This window comes from Canis lupus, chromosome 29, assembly GCF_048164855.1.
Source record: "Canis lupus baileyi chromosome 29, mCanLup2.hap1, whole genome shotgun sequence".
Classification (NCBI taxonomy): Eukaryota; Metazoa; Chordata; class Mammalia; order Carnivora; family Canidae; genus Canis; species Canis lupus.
Window position 1 is genome coordinate 8,723,927 of NC_132866.1, and position 22,327 is coordinate 8,746,253.

The 22,327-nt window shown below is 42.8% G+C and overlaps 1 protein-coding gene across 1 annotated transcript; it reads right to left on the reverse strand.

The window, feature by feature from the left end:
• Nucleotides 1–5,034: 5,034 nt before the first annotated feature.
• LOC140620747 (ATPase PAAT-like) lies at nucleotides 5,035–22,075 on the reverse strand. The gene is made up of 6 exons (XM_072805011.1): nucleotides 21,767–22,075; nucleotides 20,834–21,037; nucleotides 19,462–19,534; nucleotides 16,709–16,915; nucleotides 11,054–11,508; nucleotides 5,035–6,183 (listed from the first exon to the last, which is right to left on the reverse strand). The coding sequence occupies exons 1-6, from the start codon at nucleotides 21,928–21,930 to the stop codon at nucleotides 5,949–5,951; spliced, it is 1,338 nt and encodes a 445-aa protein (XP_072661112.1). The 5' UTR covers nucleotides 21,931–22,075; the 3' UTR covers nucleotides 5,035–5,948.
• Between the last annotated feature and the right edge of the window lie 252 nt (nucleotides 22,076–22,327).

Sequence of the window (22,327 nt, forward strand, 5' to 3'; positions counted from 1 at the left end):
ATTCTAGGTCACAGAATCAGAGGGACAGGGATGGGAAACGAGAACACTTCTGAAGACTCAGAAAGGTCAGGTGGTGGAGAGGACTGGACTTGGGTGGCAGGGAAGGTGTGGAAGGTCACCGAGCCAGGCAGTGGGTCACGATCGGCCCTGACTTGCAGTGGAGCGTGGACGTCACTTCTGCTCTCTGGGCTTAGTTTCCGCTTCTGTCAAAAAGCAGCTCGAGCCACTCTATCTCCATTGGAACTCAAAAGATACTTCCTGAACACACTGGATGGTAGTGAGCTCAAGAGCTGAATGTGGGTGATTAAATAAGCAATGTTAAGTACTCTTAATAGTAATCAAAAGAGTGGCTCCTGGCTGGCTCAGTTCGTTGGACGGCTGCCTTTGGCTCAGGTCATGATCTTAGGGTCCTGGGTTGAGCCCTGCATCAGGCTCCCTGCTTAGGGGGGAGCCTGCTTCTCCTTCTCCATCTGTCCATCCCCCTGCTTTTGTGTGCTCTATCTCTCAAACAAAATCTTTAAAAAAAAATAGTAATTGAGCGCAGCCCGGGTGGCTCAGTGTTTTAGTGCCTGCCTTCAGCCCGGGCCTGATCCTGGAGACCCGGGATCAAGTCCCACATCGGGCTCCCTGCATGGAGCCTGCTTCTCCCTCTGCCTGTGTCTCTGCCTCTCTCTCTCTCTGTCTCTCATGAATAAATAAAATCTTAAAAGAAATAGTAATCAAAATAGTTTAACACAGTTTATTTCTGTGTTTTGAGTTTACTGCTGTATTTGAATTTAAAGGTTTGGGTCAGCAAAGCTATTACCAGATTGACAAAGCTCATTTTGGGGTCATTGCTCATGACACCTAATGGGTTCCAGGCTTTTCTTAGGCACTTATTCCAGACAGAAGACATGGTTCCTGCTCTCAGGTGCTCATAAACACCCTGAAAAGAGAAAGCCCACAAAGCACCACACTCCCCAGGATTTATCAAACAGGTCAAGTCACCTTGGGCCTTGTGGGGGCCCAGGAGATGAGGCAGTCAGGTCTAAAGGAAGTGTGCCCACAGCCTGGCTCCTTCCCAGTGACAGCGCTCATGTAGGCCACACCCTGCAGCTTAGAGGAGGGGTTTTCTCTTCCATCCTGAAGCAGCTGGCTTCACAGAACGGTGCAATGGCCTCTCCAAGACTCGATTACAGCATCAGCTGGGTGGCAATACCTTGCAGGTCTGGGGCAAGGTTCTCCAGAAGGCTTGTGTAGGCTCTGAATCTGTGTGCAGGATACGGTACTATTCCTCTTTCGGCCAGGATTCATAGTTCCAGGAATCAAGGGGTGGAAATGGGACTGGCGCCACTCACCACTGCCTCCAGCACCATTACTCCTAGTGAAGTTTTAGTTTCTTATTCCCACACCTTTCTGCTCTGCTGGCCTAGCTAGAGGTCTTAGTTCCAAGGGAGGCATGCTTCTACTAGGAGACACAGTAATGCTTCCACTGAACTGGAAGTGAGGACTGCCACCAGCCACTTTGGGCTCCTTATGCCGTGGAGTTGACAGACCAAGGAGGAGAGTTACAGTGGTGACGGGGGTGACTGATCCAGACTTCCAGAGGAGAAACTAAACTACACAGTGGAGGGGAGGAGGTTGTCTGAAAGCAGATCCCTTAGGGTATCCCTTCAGAATACCATGCTCTGGGATGAAGGTCAATGGACAACAAGGACCCAATCCGGGCAGGATTACTCATGGCCTAGACCCTTCGGGAATGAGGCTTGTGTCATCATGCTAGGTGAAGAATCATGACCAGCTGAGGTTTTTGATGAAAGCAAAGGGAATACAGAATGAGTAGTAGAAGGTAGTTCTAAACCGCACTTACTGCCACGTGACCAATTACAGAAACAAGGACTATCATGAGTATTATTTCCTCCTTATTGTTATGAACATGCTGGTGCATCTGTACACACGTGTATACATATACCTAATACGCATATTATTAAGCAAATACCTTTGCTTTCTTTTCTTGTTCCTGTATCATGTAACATGTATTGACTTTTTTTCTTAAGATTTATTTTTTCATGAGAGACACTGAGAGAGAGAGAAGCAGAGACACAGGCAGAGGGAGAAGCAGGTTTCATGCAGGGAGCCCGACGTGGGACTCAATCCCAGGTCTCCAGGATCACGCCCTGAGCCAAAGGCAGAGTTCCATGAAGGCAGAACTGTGCCTCCCCTGTTCAAGTATTCTCAGGCCCTAAAACATTTATGAAACCTCTTTTAGTTGAGAGGAAAAAAAGAAATGAAGGAAAGGAGGAAGGAAGGAGGGAGGAGAAAGAAGAGGGCCATGCCACACACTCACACACTTGATCTTCCCGGTCTCACTGTGGACACTGGGATTCCCATCGTCTGCAAAATGTCGTGCTCAAGGGACTTTGATTCACCGGCTCCAGGCTTTCTGGACATAATGGTTTGAAATCCCTGGCCACTGAATCTGGACTTGCATTTCTTCTTCCTCCCATCCTGTGCCACCCCCCTCCTCAGCCTCAGCACCCTGGCAGGCATCTGAGCAACCCAGCTGGACCCAGTTTGTCCAGGGACCACACTACCTGCCTTCAGAATCCAAAGGCTTTCATATGGGGACAAGAGCAGCAAAGGTGTAAGATAACAGTAGCGCCACCTGCTTTGAGATCTGAACAAACAACAGGGCGAAGGCTCAGCTCCCGGTTGGTGCCGTGAAGGATGACTCGGTGCCCACCGTGGGCTGGGCCTCGGAGATCCCCCATGAAGAGCTTTAGCTGGGAACTTTGTGTAGACGTTCCTGGAATGGACTGGGGAGAGCCAACACTCACTGGAGGGATTGCTGATAATCAATCAGGCACACAGCTGCTCTCTTCTCACAAGAGAAGTTTGGCCCTTGCGTGGTCAACCTGACACATTTCCCTGAAGGTCTCCAGAAAGTGCTGAAGCCAGATAGGGAACACTTCTGAGAAGTATAAAACTCTCTGCTAACCCTTTAGGGAGCTTCCTAAAACCCAGATTCCCAGGCTGCACCCCATACAATTAGCTCACAATTCTAGGAGAAGGGACCTGGCTTCAGTGATTTTTATTTTAAATTTTTTATTTTGAAATAGACACAACTGTCTTCTCTAAGTGCCCAGGTTATGGCAGCATGAGGACAAGCTGAGAACGGGGCACTGCACTACGAGAGAGTCCCTCGAGGCTTCAGGAGAACTTCCCCACTTAATGCTCTCAGCAACCCTCTAATCCCAGTCAGTGGGTGGGAAATCCCAGAGAAGTCACTTAATGTGCCCAAGTCACAGACTAATATATGGGTGAGAGAGGACCAGAATCTAAGCCACCTGGCTCCAGAGCCCAAAGTCTTACCCATCCCAGTGGTTCTAAGCTGCAGAGTATCAGAAGCACCTGGACCTGGAAGGTTTTGCAATAGCACAATTGCCCGGCCCTGGGCCCAGGTCCCGATCCAGATGGGGCAGCTGGGGCCTGAGAATGTGTGTGCACAGGGGACAACCTCCCGGGGGCGGTTCCTGATGCCGCTGCTGGCCAGGGTGACACACTGGAGTGTGTGGCCCCACACCACGGGAGTCGGAAGGGACTTCTGATGGGACCTAAAGGAAACAAATTCCCTACTTCCTAGAATTCTCGGGCTCCTAAGAATCATGTACATTGTTCTTGGCACATAGAGAAAGAGGACGGCAGGGGGCAAGAGCGAGGGAGGGGAGACGAGCATCTCATAGTTCTTAGATGCTCTCTGTGTGCCAGGCCTGTGCTAGGGGCTTCCTGGTCAGGACATTATAAACCTCACCCGGGACAAAAGCTGGGACACCCCAGTTGCAGAAGAGAGAGGAAAGGGAATAGTAAGCCTCTGGCCCAAAGTTACACAGCAGGTAGGGGACTAGGGGGAAGGAGGATCCGGGTTTGTCCGCCGCGTGGTTCCCTCTCAGGCATCTTGGCCCTGGGTCGGAATTCTGAGGGCGTCTGGAGAGACCATCAGAAGGGGCAGAAGACAGCACCCTGGTGTGCCCTGTCCCACGCGGGGCCTGGGACCGTGAATGAGGATGCGGGGATGTGAGGAAAGGGAAGTGGCATCTGGGAAGAGGCTAAATTTGCTTTACCTGGAGAGGGGGCCAAGGAGGAAGGGCTGCTTCACCTTTCAACAACCTCGGGTTTCAAATATCAAGGGGAATGAGTTCTAAATAAGATCCCCTGCCCACAATTTCCACATGGAAATTTCCACATGGGCATGAGGAACAGGAGGTGGAAGTCGAAGGAAAGGAATTCTGAATCCAGGCCCACCTGCCCCTGGACTTTACTGAATCGTTGATAATGCAGTTCAGTTCCCTGAACCCTGCTTCTTCTTGAAAGGGAAGAGATGGGGGATCTGTGTCGTTGACAAGGGTGCTGGTGATGGGAGCGGTCACTGTTTGAGAGGCTTCCATGGGAGCGGTCACTGTTTAAGAGGCTTCAATGAGAACAGATGTTTTACTACTTGTAAATTGTGATGCTAATGTGAGCGGTTGTGCACTCTTCCTAGTGAGACATTTCTCCCGAATGACAAAGGAAGTACGATCCTACAGCTATATATGCTGTGAATGTCTCACGAATTAGAAAAGACTAGAAAAAGTAGTATGCAAATTATTGAGTGACTGTGGTGACAGGCTGTTCCGGGCAGGGTGTGACCCAACATTAGCACTGTGCTTCCTAAACATGGACAGAGTATCTAAATTAGCCCTTAAAGAATAAAAACTCGGGATCCCTGGGTGGCGCAGCGGTTTAGCGCCTGCCTTTGGCCCAGGGCGCGATCCTGGGGACCCGGGATCGAGTCCCACATCGGGCTCCCGGTGCATGGAGCCTGCTTCTCCCTCTGCCTGTGTCTCTGCCCCCCCCCTCTCTCTCTGTGTGACTATCATAAATAAATAAAAATTAAAAAAAAAAAAAGAATAAAAACTCATCAAAACATTAAATGGGTGTGAAATGCCCTAGTTTCATAAAAAATAAAACATTTTAAGATTCATTGAAAATAAAGCATTTCTATTTACTTAAGACAAGTGGTTTCCAAAGTGGATACGTTTATTAAGTGCAAATAGATTACTCTTCGACATACACACAATAGTTCTAATTTCGGGAAATTACACCTGCTGGAGAGAAGTGCAATCTTGATTTCCAGCCCTCATCAATCCGTGCACAACCGCAGCACTTCACACTTGAAACCTAACAGAGAAGGGCTCTGGAAAGAACCTGTAGCAGCTCAGAAAAGGAGTGTTCCTTAAACTTGTGTTTACTGAGATAAAAGCTGAATTCTCCCATTTTACATCAAATACTAAATCTAAAGTACTAATCCCAACGAGGAATAGGTCAGTTTTGATTTTTACTATCCAACTGACTGCTACCCTGTACTGACACTAATAGTGGCCCTGGTGTCCACACACACCTCAAACATTGCATATTATTCATTATCTGAGATTAAATGATACAAAAGGTAAATTAGTGATCTCTGTGAAAGGTTTTTAAGCCTCAGGTATCCAATGCTTCATTAAAAATCAATTACAAAAAGAAAAATTATCCATACTCTACGTATTATTTTTCATACTCCTAAGACTATAAAATAAACCTCTTTATAAATAAAAAATGTACTTCTATCAAACACATTCTATAACACACACTTAGGAATTGCATTAAAAATCTTTAACATTTTCAAACACTTAACCCAGAAATACACAAAAATTTCTGTAAGAGTAAACAGTATTGCAAACAAAAATAGTAGGTGACCGTATCCCGTTAATCCTAGTGCACAGTACTGGATTTACAGTAACAAGTAGAGTTCAAATGAACACGGAGGTCACTTGATGGAAGGGAGAGGATGATCCTCAAATGACATGAAATACTTGCTTTGAACCTTGGGGGTTTAGGCTTTGCAATAAATACGTAATAAATATCTGTAGCGCACCGTACAGGTTGAGCACTTATCTTTCTCCATTTGAAAGTCTTTCTCCAGAGTCACAGGGTCTGAGGGCGGTCCCCGGGGGTGGGGAGTAGGGGCTCTGCAGCAGGTCCATTAACTGAGCAATCTTGGCGTCCATGTGCTCTTGGAGTTTACACAGTCGCTGGTCGACGTAGTCCACGAGTCTCTTTTCCATCAGTTCCAAGTTTTTAGTGAGAATCTTTTCTAAGTAGGAACACACAGGTTGCTCTTCCGTTCTAAAAATACATTTTCAAAGGCCAGTACGACAGTTATCTCTGATCTCATAACACAAACAACCCAACTATGCTAACACCAGCAGCCAGCGTACAGTGCGGAAATCAGTCTGGGCAACTGTGCCGTCCCCGCATGACCTATTTCCAGCTGCCAAAATACATCTGCAACAGGCAACCATGACCTGAACGCACAAAGCATTCTGTACCTTTCTTTCAACATCTCAGCATACAACTGAAATGAGACTGTAACGATGAAGACAGAATGTCTACCCTCAAAGAACAAGTCTTTACTAAAGGTCTTTGGATTTTGAGCCCCAATTCAGAACTGATCTCGCCCAGTTGTTAAAGGTCTCCATGTAGGTCTTCCAAGAACCTCCCCCAACAACTCTACAATTACTAGTTTTGTCTTTTGTCACTTGTACCACCTCATTTAATAACTGGATGATTCTTTTCTAACCTAATATGAAAACGTTTAAAACTGAATATAACTGGAATGGGCAAGTAGAAATAAAAATAGTAGAATGGGGCATCTGGGTGGTTCAGTCAGGTAAGTGTCTGACTTTGGCTCAGTCATGATCTCAGGGTTTCTGCTGGGGGGGGAGGGGTCTGCTTCTCCTTCTGCCCTCCCTCAGCTCATGCTCCCTCTCATTCATTCATACATATATATGCACATATATAAATAAAATCTGAAAAAAAAAAAAAAAGTAAAGAGCACTCAGTTTCTCAAGTTCACAACCAATGAACACTAGGGCAGTGACTGAGTATGGTCCACACAACCCTGGGGTCGCCATGACTTTTTCAGCTTCCATGAAGTGGCAAATGTGCTCACGCTACTACTAAGATGTTATCTGAACTCTCATCCTTGGGATTCTAAAGAACATACAGGGACATTTTCCAGAGGCTACCCAAGGTGCAATGTCACTGCTCAGGTGACTAACACAAGTTTTGGTTGTGTATGCTTCTGTTTCTTAGACTTTCCAAAGGTAGTAAACTTAGGGTATAAATCTTTTCTTCAGAGATTAACCCCGTTTGTTCTCTCCACTTCTGTGTCTTCCTAGCTACTGATGCTACACGCAGGGGGGCAGAGGGCAATATAGATGAGAATGCAACCAGAAGCTAGTATCGAGTCTATAGATTTCACAGGATACCATTCTCCCTAAGCTTCTTCTAGAAAAGATATTTTTCATAAAAACTGTTATGTTCCTATATAACGGGCTTGTTATTTTTCAACAAATGAATCCTTTTATATAATCTGCATAAATAAAGGTTCTTTAGAGGCTTCAATTATTTTTCAGTGTAAAGACCAAAAAGTTTGACAGCCTCATTCCAGTATATGTAAGGGTTTTTTTAACTGTTTTCCAAGTAACTACAGAGTCACAGGAAGTTGTAAAGATGCTAGAGTTCCCAGTACCCTCACCCAATGGTCCCACCTCACCTAACTCTGGTAGAACACAAAACCAGAAAACTGGCAGTGTGTGTATGCTACCCTCTCCCATGTACACACAGTCACGTGAACATCACCACAGCTGAGATGCACAACTCCTCCTTTCCTACAAGCATCTCCCTCCTGCCACCCCAACTGTCACAGCCACTCCCCTAACGCTCTCCACCCCTAACACCTGGCAACCACCAATGGTCTCCATCTCTACCACTTTAGTTGGGAATATTGTGCAAAGGCAATCATATAGTATGTGACCACCTGAGATTCTCTTTGGTCATTCAGCACAATGTCCTCCCAAGTTGCTATTGTGTGGGTCAATGGTTCATTCCTTTTTATTGATTAGCATCCCATGATATGGACATACCACAGTTTGTTTTAAGTCTTCAGGTATTTTAAGACATTTTGATTGTTTCCAGTTTGGGGCTATTACATAGAAACAAGGCTTTGCATGAAGAACTGGGCAGTTCCTTGTGTGGACAGAAGTTTTCATTTTTCTGGGACAAAGGCTCAAGAGTAAGATTGCTGGATCACACATTAACTGTTATGTTTAGTTTTCAAGAAACTGCCAAAGTGTTGGTTACACTGGCTATAGCATTCTACGCCCCCACCAGCAATGTAGAAGAGATCCAGTTTCTCCACATCCTCATCAGCATTCTGTACTGCCACCATTTTTTGAAATTTTAGCCTTAGACTTACTGTGCAGTGGTATCCTGCTATGGTTTTAAAATGCATTTCCCTAGTAGTCATGCAGTCAACAATGATCTTTCATTTATTTGTATACCCTTATTTCTAGTAAAATATCTGTTGCCCATCTTTTTTTCTCTGAGTTCTGATAGCTATTTATTAAATAGAAGTCATTTTTTAAACATGTTAACTTGCAAATATTTTCTCCCAGTTTGTAATTTGTATTTTAATCCTCTTAACAGGGTCTTTCACAGACAGGAAGTTTAAATTTTGATAGGATCCAATTTATCATTTCCATTACTGTGATTCTGGTAACATTTGAGCACTTTTCCTAGTTGTAGGTCCCCAAATGTTTTCTTATATATTATAAAAGTTTTATAGCTTTATGTTTTACTTTTAAGTGTATGATCCATTTTGAGTTAATTTTTGGATAAGTTGTGTTTAGGACATGGTTCACCTTTTGCCTTTTGGATATCCCTGTGCTCTAACAACACCATGTGTTAAAAAAGTCTACCCTTTCTCCACTGAATTGCTATTGCACCTTGGTCAAAATCAGTAGGCTATACTTGTTTAGGGCTATTGCTACATCTCTATTCTGTTACTCTGTGTGTCTGTCCCCCTACCAATATCATGGTCTTAAATACTGTAACTATGTAATAGGTTTTGAAATGAAGTAATGATTTCTCTTACTTTACTCTTTTCAAAATTGTTTCAGCTATTCCAGTTTTTTCTTTCCAATTCTACGTTTTAAAATAATCTTATCTTCCCTTATAGAAGATGTTTTTGAATTTTGGGAGGAATTGCATTAAACCTACGGATCAATTTGGGGAAAACTGACATTGTTTCTGGTTTCTGAATTTGAATCTTCAAATTCATGAACATGGTATGCCTATTTATTTTGGTCTACTCTGATTTCTTTGATCAGTATAGTTTTCAGTCTACAGATCCTATATGTCTTATTTAAATGTTTAGGTTTTTGTAATTAGTTTTAGATTTATGTATTTTACATGTACTTACATATTTTTATGTATCTCATTTTCTTTGGGGCAGATTTTGTTCTCAGGGCCTACTCACTTCATAAAATGAATTGAGACATCTTCCCTCCTCTTCTTTCTGGGGAAGTGTTTTTAACTGTTTTGTAAAGGTTTGGAAGAATTCTCTATTGGAATCATCTGGGCCTAGAAATTGCTTTTATGTTACCTTGCAAATTATGAATTCAGCACTTTTAGTGATTATACGACTATTTTACTTATTTTACCTGATGAATTTGGTAGTGTGTGGTTTTTTGAGGAATTAATTCATTTCTTCCAAATTGTTAAAGTTACAAGTATAAAGTTATTTGCAATATTCCCTTTTTAAAATGGACTTACAATGTCTAGTGACATCTCCAGTTACATTCCTCATATTGGTGATTTATGTCTTCTCTTTTCATCTCTGCCTGTCTTGCTAGCCAGTCTTCCTAAAAGTTTTATCAATTTCACTGTATTTCTTCATGGGTTTTCTTTACTATTTCTGTTTTCAAGTTTGTTAATTTCCACTCTTTGTCATTTCATTCTTTCTGCTTACTTTGGATTTATTTTGTTAGGCTTCTAAGTTACAAATCCAATTTCTTTAATGGTTATATAGGATTATTCTGATTATTTCATCTTCTCTGAGTTGTAGTTTTGCATTATTGAGACCTTTCGTCTTTTCATATGTGAAAATTAGTGCTATAAATATCCTACCCAACACTTGTTTAGTAGCTGCATCTCAGTTTGATCTACTGTATTTTCATTCATTTTCTAGTATTTTTAAAATTTCTCTTGGGACTTCCTTTTTGAGCCATAGATTGGAAATTTGTTGTTGTTGTTGTGTTATTGATTTCTAGTGGGATTCATTTAAGGTCAAAGAATTTACTTTGTGTGATTTCAGTGCTTGGTCAGGTTTACTTTGTAACTCAAAAAATTATCTATATTTGTGACTCTTCCACTGGTACTTGAAAAAAAAATGTGTATTCTGGTACTGTTGGTGGAGTCTTCTACAAATGTTAGATTCTGATGGTTGGTATGAAATTGTTTAATTCCAACTGCCTCATTTTCAGATGAAAACTCTAAGTTACAGGAAATTAAATTGTGACAAAGTAGATAAGCCAAAAGTATGACCTGAGTCCTGAATTCCAGTCTAATGCACTATTTTGACAAATTACATGTATGTAAAGGATAGGGAACATACTACATTCCTAACTATCTCTTAATCAAACATGTGCTGCTAAAACATGAGATTATAAGATTAGGGGATCAGGGCTGTATACTATAAATAATTACCATCCTAATATACTTTTGATTATTTTAAAATTAGCCCAGGCCAAACATGATCTACAAAGAAAATCTGTTATAATGAATGCCAGACATACCCAGCGGAATAACAGGACAAACATAAATTAAAACAATGTGAAGTTTATGAGGCCACAAGTCCTCTCCACTCATACAAATAATTTTCTGCTCCAAAGTCTATCTGATGGTTATTTCCCCCAAATCCCTGAGAAGTGTTCAAAACCTCCACTTTTAGGTACCTCTTTCAAAGCAACCAATTCTACTCTGCATAACAGTTATTCCTTAGAAGTGTGTTAGTGGTAAAATGTATAAGCTCCTAAAATTATCTCTGGAAACAAATTTTCAGGTAGTATGCACTGAGATAAGGCTGTTTCCCTTCAGTTGGTTCTCACACCTACCTAATCTAAACCATGTTTGTCTCAAAATAAATACTTACCCAGCACCAACAACGCCTTCACTGGCCTTAGTGATGCTTTCCTGCCACTTGGTGTTATGTCCCACACGGAGATGGTTAACTTGACTACACAGATTCTGGAGAAAAGGCGGCAACTCAGAGTTAGGTAGAGTTGAGTGATCACTTGCTTTCTTCGGTAGGAAAGAAGAAACTGCACTTCTGAGGTCATTCTCAAGAAGAGAATGGTTTTGTGGCACCACGTTATAATCTTTGAGGTCTGTCATGTTTCCTCCACCAAGTGGCTGCAGACTTTTATCAATATAAGCTTTTAAGTCTTCAGCCAGGGATCCGGATGTCAATCCAGTTCTAAAAGGGAAAGGCGTGGAGGGTGACTTGTCCAAGGTTCCTGAAGCAGATGACGACTGCAGGTCCATCATACGTTTGTAACCAGGATTTCCCAAAACCGACTGAAGCTGCTCTCCAATGGGAACACAATTCTAAGCAAGATAAATAAATCCACATTACTATTAATAGTAATGACAGCTAACTCTGGGGGTAATTGCTATAAGTCAGGCAAGATGCATTCTTTCATCCAGTCCTCAAAGCATCCATAGGAAGGAAGCTATTAGATTACTACGCCAATCCTAAATTGAGGAGATCAAGGCTAAGGTAAAACAAGGGCTAAAGGTAACCGGGCGAAGGTAACACAACTAGTAAGTGGCAGAACTGGGACATGAACCCAGGCCACCTAACTCCAGAGTCAAGGCTTTTTTTTTTTTTTTTTTAAGATTTTATTTATTCATTCATGGGGGGCGGGGGTAGAGAGACAAGCAGGCTCCACGCAGGGAGCCCGATGATGTGGGACTGGATCCCGGGTCTCCAGGATCACACCCTGAACTGAAGGTGGCGCTAAACCGCTGAGCCACCGGGCTGCCCACCTTTTAATGATTTCATATAGTTTTTCCTAAAGGAAATATTAAATATTAACATGCTTAGTAAAACTGCATTAGCATTAATGTCTCCACTACAAAGGCCTCCTTAATTTATAGTAATAAAATGTGATACTCTCAATTAAGTCACAGTAATTGATGATTTTCAGAATTAAATATCATTCACCAACCCTCCACATATGGTAAACTACTCATTTTTACTTAGGCATATCTTTTGCTATGAGTTTCTCATGGAGGTTACTGAGGTCATTTAAAATTATATGTATATTTGGTACATTTGTGACATTTTCAATGACTAAAATGAGCTACCTTTTGGCTGTGTTTCTTTTAGAATTTCCAGGATAATAAGAATTTTCATGCAGTATTAGTTCCTGAGAAAATTCTGGTTTACTTTGAAGGGAAGGCTATCATCTCTCTATTATGCTCTTCAATTTTTTTCCACAGGAGAAAAGCAAAACAATCTCTAGCTTAAGTAAGTGTTAAGGTATAAGGTTCTATCCTAAAATCAAACCAGTAGAATTGTACTATATATATATTTTTTTAGATTTTAAGTAATCTCTATGCCCAGGTGTGGGGCTCAAATCCACAACTCCACAACTGAGAGTCATACATTCCACTGACTGAGCCAGTCAGGTACCCCAGAATTGTACTATAGATTCTTATCAGGATATATCATCCCAGAGTTTCTGCTGTTCAATAGTTTGTGAGAGGGGCGCTTGGGTGGCTCAGTCAGTTAAACATCGGACTCTTGATTTTGGTGTCAATCTTAGGGTTGTGAGTTTAGGCTCCGTGTTGGGCTCCAGGATGGGTGTGGAGCCTACTTAAAAATAAACACATAAATAATTGTTTATGAGAGACAGTTTGGAAAGTATTACTTAAGATTAGCTAAAGAAACTAGATATTAGCGTATCTAGATATGCTAAAAAATATTTCTAGACTGAGCTAAACCAATATTCATTTATTCAATATTTACTAGGAATTAACTCTGTGCTAAACACTATTTCAAACACTGGAAAAAGAATATGGTGGTGAACAAAGATTAAAATTCTGACCTCATGGAGCCTACATGCTAAGGGAATAGGGAGAGACTAAAGAAGAAAAGGAAAGGAAAGGAAGGAAAAAGTCATGTGGATGGAAGTGGTGATAAATACTTTAGGAAAAAATGAAGCAGAAAGGGGGAATAATGAAGGCAAAGAAGTGTGTGTGCATGTCAAATCCCCACAGAAATTCTTTCAGTGAATTGCACTTTGGAGGAATGTTCTTTATGAGGATATTTAGTTTTTTATTATTCTTTAAAACATACTCTTGGGATGCCTGGGTGGCTCAGTGGTTGGGTGTCTGCCTTCCACTCAGGGCGTGATCCTGGGTCTGAGGATCGAGTCCCATATTGGGCTCCCTGCATGGAGCCTTCTACTCCCTCTGCCTTGTGTCTCTGCCTCTCTTTCTGTGTCTCTCATGAATAAATAAGTAAAATCTTTTTAAAAAATAAAATAATAAATGAAACATACTCTTTAAAAGATTTACTTATTAAAAGAAAGAGTGTGTCCCCACTGAGAGTGGAGCCCAATGAGGCTCTCATTCCCACGACCCTGAGATCAGAACTTGAGCTAAAACCAAAAGTAGAACGCTTAACCGCCTGAGCCACCCAGGTGCCTCTTTATAGGGAAATTTACTCTATTATCAACTTACCTTGTTCCACCGAATCCAAGTTTTGAACGAACCTAAAATTACTCCTGGAACATGATGGATTATACATAATTATATTTCCAAAATTGTGACTTAGACAACTCTCCTTTAGCTGAAAGGAGCTTCAGTCATAATGGAAAAATTCATTTATTTCTCTATTGGACCTCAAAAAAAATGCATAGCAGAAAACTCGTAAGCATTAACAGTAAGGATATTTACATCAAAGTCAATGTCAAAATTATGACCATTCATCAGGCAGAAAATGTAATAGAAAAATCCAAATGTAAAGGTATTTGCTATGCAAATTTTCCTTTCCTGACACATCTTAATATTCTGATTTTAAGAAAATCCCTGATTTTTAGTCTTTTTTTTTTTTTCCAGATAAGAGGTCTTCAGGTGATTTTGTTTTCTTTGTATGAAATATCAAAATATTCACAGATAAGCTTACATGCCACTATAATAAATGAACAAACCTCAGGTGCTGGTGGTTGTTTTACTGCTTTTTATGTGAACTTGTTCAATTCTTGTTATTTGTCCTGTCATATATTGTTCTGAAGTCACATCAATTCCTTTTGAAAGTGGACAGCTAAATACATATTAAATAATTTAAAGGACTTAGTCTTTGCCAAAATAATTCCACTGCTAAGAATTTACCCTTGGGGCACGTGGTGGCTCAGTTGGGTAAGTGTCTGACTTGAGCTCAGGTCATGATCCCAGGGTCCTGGCATCCAGCCACCTCAGGTTTCCTGCTCAGTGGGGAGTCTGCTTCTCCCTCTCCCTCTGCCTATCCTCTAGCTTGTGCTCCCTCTTTCCCTCTCTGTCTCTAATAAATAAAATCTTGAAAAAAAAAAAAAAAAGAATTTTCCCTGAAGAGCTATTTGAACCAGTATATAAAAATAGATATTCAAATTTCTTCAATGTCCTGCTACTCATGTCCCAAATAAAAAAAAAAAATCTAAAAAACTTAAATGTCCATGAGTCTAGGACTGATTACATACCACAGAATATCCAGAAAATGACAGAGATATACATTTATTGCTTAGGAAAAGGCCCATAATATCCTGTTAAATGCAAATGTTACTAAGCAACATATACATTATAAAAACATTTAGAAAAAATTGAGCCCATATATTTAATGAATATATAAAGAGCTATGTGTGTGTGTTTAACTTCATTCATGTGTATGTATACACACACACAGAGATTTCTGAAAAATTAAGCTTATCTCTTCATATATGGTAGGAATTATACAAGTATGAATTTCCTGTAATTATTTACTATAGAAACCTCAAACATGTATTACCTTTAATAATTAGAAAAAAACAAAATTATAAAGCCATTTTTATTTTACAGAGGAAAAAGTAACAGAGTACAAGTCCTGAACAATTTAATGTTTCAGAAAATGGGGCACATCCTTTCATTCAGATAACTTTAAGCAACAGCTATATGTTAGGTACTTTGATACAGAATTCCACTCAGCTATTTCTAAGTTACTAGAGCAAAACCAAATCAAAGCTAGCAAATCTGAACGTCAAATACAAAGGAATGAGGAATAACTTTAACGTTTACTGTGATAAAACAGAAGTTTGTATTGTCAAATAAGACCCACATTACTCAGAGTATTAACCTTTAATGAAACTTTCAAGAAAACAAGCAATCCCAAGATACAGGTGAAGCAGGGAGAGATCTTGGACTTGTACCCCAAGTCCTTTCCTTCCTCTTCAGGACAGGCCCATCCAGATTAATGGAGGAAGGCTCTAAATAATGTGTGCGGTTAATCACCTCCACAGAAAGAGTAGTTCTGGTCATGAAACATCCCCATTTTATGCTCACAGGGACTTTTCCAAGAAGCTATGCCTTGGAAATCTAGAGATTCCTGGTTTTTTAACAATAATCCACCCTAGACAATCAGGATACACTCCATAAATAAGGAATAAAGACAGTCTTTCATTAGCACGTTTAAGAGGAGATTGAACAAACCACCTCTCAAAATTTGGGGTGTTCCCCAAATTTCCTGGCATGTAAGACTTGGTTGTAAGCAAGTTACAACATAGTGTCTCTCGTATTAACCCAGGAGTGGTAGCTGGGACAGTTTCCATTTGTTTCTACATGCAGAAAACTCTAGAAGGATACACACCAAACTGTTATCAGTACTTACCTCTGGAGAACAGGATGACAGCTGGGAAAACACTTTTATTTTTTATTCAATACATTTTGGCACTCATTCAAATTCATGGCAAAGAAAACGTAGTATTTTAGGACTCGAGCCTTAATAAAGACATGATGTCCCCCTCCAAAATAAATCTACCACCATTTTTTTCACCCAAAGTCAAGTCTTTAAAAGATAGAAATCAGTGAACTAGTTATATTTAATTCATTCATCTCTTCTGATTATTTCCAAAATCTTTTCTTGCTTTTGAAAATTTCTTCCTTTTTAAAATCTTATCTGTTTCTCCACAGAATCTTTGCACTGAAAGGGCTATTCTCAAACCATAGAGTGCATAAAATTAACCTAGCATACTTATTTACGGTACTAATTCCTGGACCCCACTCTCCAAGATTGAGTAGGTAGAAAGTGTGGCTGGCATATGCATTTTGTAAACACTGGAAAGATTCTGATACAGGTGTTCCGTGGCTTGTACTTTAAAAAACACCCCAAACTCTTTTAAAACAGCTGAAGTTTCACAAGCTTGGCAAATTCTTCCATTGTTCCCCAATATTCCTTTACACAACCATCTTCTAATTTTCTCTTTATCTCTAAGCTTCTTGAGAAAAACCCTCTAAAGTGCTCAAAACTGTGCCTTATTCACCAAGAAGGTGCTTAAAAAATACCTGCTGAATGAATGAATAAGTAAATTCAAGAAAAATTGTGAAGATCTGTAGTAAGATATTTTACAGAACAGAAATTCTACAAAATGCTAGTTTACAAAAGCAAATAAAGGTAACAATCTAATCAACAGTAAAAGGTCAAAGAAAAAAACCTAAATCAATACATGTCCTTATAAAAACTCATCACTTTGAAATTTTTAACAGTACCTGGACAGAATCCTACTTTACCTACCTGCTGCTGAAATCGAACCATATTCATCAATTGCTGAGCGCCAGGTGACAACTTTGACCCCATAGCCTCCATGAGAGTCTGGACCCTCTGCAGGTCTATCCTTGATCCTAGAGCAGGAGAGCTTGTTGAAGAATTTGCTGAAACCCGCCTCAATTGTACCACAACTTTACTGATGAACACACACTGCTTTTCACCAAAGGAGAGCAACTATTACAAAACAAAAGAGTTCCAGAAAATAATATTAAAAACAACCATCATTTAAAGTCATTTCTTAAAAAAATAAAGTCATTTCTTGTTATCACTTAAGAGTGAAGCATTCGAGAATAAAAAAATTAACCATAAATGTTTTTATTTTTAAGTTTTCTCTAGCACAGTCATAGAAAAATAATTCAATTTATCATGAGGCTCAGAAGTACTAAGAGATTACACATAAAATAACAAATGGGGGTGGGAAACATAAAATAACATTTACTCCGTTTAAGGAATTGAAAATAAACTGTACCAATCTGAGACCTTAACATACTGCAACTTGCAGTATAAATATATTTAATACAAAAGAAGGCTGCCTAGAGCCCATGCTAAGTGTTTACTGACATATAAGTCAGGCTTTCAGAAGTTAGAACTGTAAGGGACTGTCAAGATGATCTAATAAAGCTTGATCATTTACTGATTAAAAAAATGAGTTCAAGGGCAGCCCGGGTGGCTCAGCGGTTTAGTGACGCCTTCAGCGCAAGGTATGATCCTGGAGACTTGGGATCGAGTGCCATGTCAGGCTCCCTGCATGAAGCCTGCTTCTCCCTCTGCCTGTGTCTCTGCCTCTCTCTCTCTCTCTCTCTCTCTCTCTCTCATGAATTAAAAAAAAAAAAAAAAAAAAAAAGAGTTCAAGAGTGATTTCTAATTTGTCAAAGGACACCCAAGTAATAAAGGTCGAGCTTTGAACCTTTTTCTTCCAGTCTGACCACAGTAGTCTTCCCAACGCTTTACACTGCCTCATTTTGTCCATGTTTCTGAACCAAAAACATTTTCTGCCTGCTATGGGCAACAAAGTAGAAAAGTAGAACAGGCACAGGATTTAGAATCAGCCAGACCTGCATACAATGATGCTGCCACAATGCATAGCCTATGTGACCTTGGGCCAATGCCAAAACTTGAGTAAGGAGCAAAATGAGGGAGAGTGATAACAATGTTTCATATGGTTGTTCTGAGGATTATGTGTTAAAATTTCTAGTACTGATCACTGATTAAGGACTCAAAAATATGCACCGGTAGCTTTTTATTTTTAGTAAAGATTTTATTTACTTGACAGAGAGCACAAGCAGAGGGAATGGCAGGCAGAGCGAGAGGCAGAAGCAGACTCCTCACTGAGTAGGGACCCCGATGCACGGCTAAATCCCTGGATCTTGGGATCACTACCTGAGCTTAAAGTCAGCTGCTTAACCAATTAAGCCACCCAGGTGCCCCACACCTGTAGCTTTTAACTTTCATATAGTCTTGCTCCAGATGTCTTTATAAGAACCCCCTAAATGAAACAAATCTTTGCATTCCCACATACTTCCAAAGAACAGTTACAAAAAACATTCATTGACACATAATCCCATATATCACACAAAGACACAGGTGAATACAGATCCATGATCTAAAAACTCAGTGTGGCACCAAATATGACGGTCTTCAGCAATTAAGTAAACATTTCACTAAATTTATACGTCTATATGCCCACCTCCCTATGATCCCTTTTCTGCTTTTTAATTCCCAAACAGTACATATTTAATCTACATATTATGTGTTGCCCCCTATAATATCAGCAACCTACATATTATCTGTTGCCCCCTATAATATCAGCACCTACATATTATCTGTGTCGCCCCCTATAATATCAGCAACCTACATATTATCTGTGTTGCCCCCTATAATATCAGCAACACAGTGAGGGCTTTGTTTCAATTTATTTTATTACTGCTAATTCCTAAATACTTAGTATAGGGTATAGGATTGAATGGCACTCAGTACTTGGGTAATGAATCAATCACTTTATTTAACTGTCTTTAGATGATACTAGCATTTACTACCTAAAACATCTTGGAACAAACAGTTCTGCGACTTTCTCTATGCAATAACAAGCACAGAGATAAAATATTTTAGGGATGAAAATAACCCAAAGATGTACTGTCTTCAGCCTCCTAACATAACCTACAAGGTAGGTTTGAAGGGGTGAAGAAACTTGCCCATGCCTATCCTGCTAGTCAGGAACAAAGCTCCTAAGTCAAGGCTTATGATTTCCAGCTCAGGACTCTTTCCTTAGGTTCTGGTGACAGCATTAAAGTTCACTTCAACAGTATTTTTCATGCTAAAGTCCAAAGTCTTTTAACTGTGTGGTGCCTTTGTCTGAAACTTCTCTGTGTTCTTTTTTGGGGTGTTTTGGGTCAAAAATTGCTTATGGTTTTCACCTAAGTTTTACATAAAAATAAAAAATGTTTTTAAATTCAGTTTCCCAAGGTTTAAAAGTACAATAATACTGTATGAACAATAGTATATGGCTTGGCATTGCCATAACTAATAAATGTTCACATTTTAAAAGAAGAACGTTGATTTTTTAGAAAATTTCTTCTTACATGTTCACTAAGTATTTCTCAACTAAAACCAGGGACCACACTGAATGAATGTATTGCATTACTGAACCATCAGAAGATAAGTTTATATAGCACAAAAATAACTGCATTTTTCAAATTAGTTATAATTGAGTGATTACTTACCTTTATTTTACAAGAATGTACGGAGGACTCCAATGTTAGGTATTTCTTGTACAAAATAATCTTTTCATCTTCACTGCAAATAAAAAAGAAGTTCTTAAAATTTTCATACATTATCACTTTTAATAGTTACATTTAAAAATGAAGGTTTTGGGATCCCTGGGTGGCTCAGCGGTTCAGTGCCTGCCTTTGGCCCAGGGCGTGATCCTGGAGTCCCAGGATCGAGTCCCACATCAGGCTCCCGGCATGGAGCCTGCTTCTCTCTATGTCTATCATGAATAAATAAATAGAATCTTAAAAAAAAAAAATGAAGGTTTCAAGGACAATACATAAATCCTGAGAATTCAGTTTTCCTAGTGAGGCATAAAGAATTGTGGCTTCAAACTGAATTGCACTGGGTAAAAAAACTACATCTGTCACTTACTACTTATATAAGTTAAGTTAGATAACACGTATAATCATGCAGCACAGGGCATATTTAAGATTTACTTATTGGGGGCGGGGGGCAGCGTGAGACTGCACAGTGGGGCCAGAGGAAGAGGGAGAGAGAGAATCTTCAGCCAACTCCAGGCTGAGAGGAGAGCCGAAGTGAGGCTCCATCTCAAACCCTGAGATCATGACTTGAGCCAAAACCAAGAGTTCGTTCCTCCACCAAATGCGCCATATACCATATACATGGTATATGAAACAGTTCATATTCTGAGTTCTATTAAAGAAAGACTTGGACAGACTCAAGAATTCAGAAAAAAATTCAGGGGTGCCCGGGTGGCTCCCTTGGTTAAGGGTTGGACTTCTGGTTTCGCTCTGGTCATGATGTCAGGCTCTTGAAATCCAATCCCATGGATACCACACCTGCATGGAGCCTGCTTCAGATTCTCTTCCTCTGCTTTCCTCCCCCAAAAAGAAAAATAAAAATAAAAAATAAAAAACAATCTCAGGTTAAATATAGTGGTATGGCACAGTGGGACTTCTGCACTATTCCTAATGGGCTTCCTACAAGAAAACGTGTTCAACTTTCCAGACTGATTAATTTTTGGAAAACAGACCCGTCTGAGTTAAGACAGTCCAAAAACATTTATCTCAGAACTTAAATTCTTTTTTTTTCTTTTTTCTTTTTTTTTTAGAACTTAAATTCTAATCAAAGTCCTCCACTTACTAGTAGGACCCTCCACCCAGGCACCTCCCTCCATCGGCTCCAGGTCTGCACATTTCTACCCAGGAGAAAGCTGACCCAGACTGTCTCAAAGACCCGTAGGAGCGAGAAACTTCTCCCCGCTGGCGTCTGGCATCAAGCTCAGGGAGTCGGTGAGTAGCAGCAAAGCTGAGGGAGGTCACAGGGCTTGGGGACAACACCTGCGGGTGGCCTGTCACCCACCTGCCGCCCAGGTCACCGCACACACTCTTGCCCCTGCTGGTGCCACAGTACTCCTCTCCCACGTACACTTCCATGTTTCTCGCTGAACTCAAGACGCCAACAGAAGCGATTTCTTCACCTGCTTTAGGGTCACATCTCAGGTAAAGGAAGCAGGGCTTTTCGTCAGGGCTGCTCGGGCTTGTCCTCAAAACCACCAGCTCTCGGCTGCAAAGAAGAGCGCCCGACGCGTTACTGGGGCCAGTCGTGGGCACTGCTCGGAGCTCTCGGGAGGGGGAGGCCGCGCGCGGGTCGTCCTCACTCACCTCCTCCACTGAGCCCTGGGGCCCCGCCCCGCCCCACCCCCGCCGCCAGCACCCGCGGACTCCAGGGCGCGACCCCCGCGGGCCCCCGCATTTCCACGCAGCAAGCTCCCCGGGCGCCTCCCGTGTGCCCCGTGAGGGACCCCGCCCTCCCCCACCCCCGCCCCCCGCACGGCCCCCACCGGCCCTCCCCCTCCCCCGTCTCCTGGTCCCCCTCCCCCCACCTGCCCTCCCTGCTCCCCCTCTCCCCCCTGCCTGCCCAACCCCCGTCTCCCCCTCCCCCTCCGCCCCCACCTGCCCTCCCCCTTGCCCCCTCCCCGTCCCCCCCACCTGTCCTCAGCGCTCCCCCCTCCCCCTCCACCCCCACCTACCCTCCCCCTTGCCCCCTCCCCCTCCGCCCCCACCTGCCCTCCCCCTCCGCCCCCTCCCCCTCCGCCCCCTCCCCCTCCGCCCCCACCTGCCCTCCCCGCGCCCCCCTCCCCCTCCACCTACCCTCCCCCTTGCCCCCTCCCCCTCCGCCCCCACCTGCCCTCCCCCTCCGCCCCCTCCCCCTCCGCCCCCACCTGCCCTCCCCGCCTCCCCAGGGGCACGACCACCCGCAGCCGCCGCCCCAGGCCCCGGCGGCCCCACGCACCCCGCGGCAGGCGGCGCCAGCAGCTCGTCCCAGTCCAGCTCCCGGGCGCCGAGGTCAGCGCGGGTGAGGCGGAGGCTCTGGGCCAGGGCTCCGCAGGCGGCGTCCCAGGAGGAGGCCAGCACCGGGCGGCGGCTCAGCCCCGCGTCCTCGGCCCCGCTCTCCATCCCGCCGCCGCCAGCCCCGGCCAACCCCGGAACCTCTCTTCCAGGGCGTCAGTTTCCGCCAGGGCCGAGGCGAGGCGAGGCGAGGCGAGGCGGAGGAGCACGGCCACTTCCGGCGCCGCGGGCTTCACACCCGAGGCCCGGGCTCCTGGTCCCGGGGGGAGGAAGGACGCGTACCGGAGACGCGCATGCGCGCCGGCTGCCCTGGGCCCGGCGCCTCTAGCCTCGCGGCCGGCGGGCGGGGGAGAGCCCGGGTCGGAGCATGCGCCGCGGCGGCCCCTGGGCCCGGAGGGAGCTGTGCGCAGGCGCGGCGCGGGCGCGGGCGGTTTTAGCACGTGGGCGGGCGGAGCGAGCGGGCGGCGTGGGCGGCGGTTGCGGGGCGGCCCGGGGCGGGGGTGGG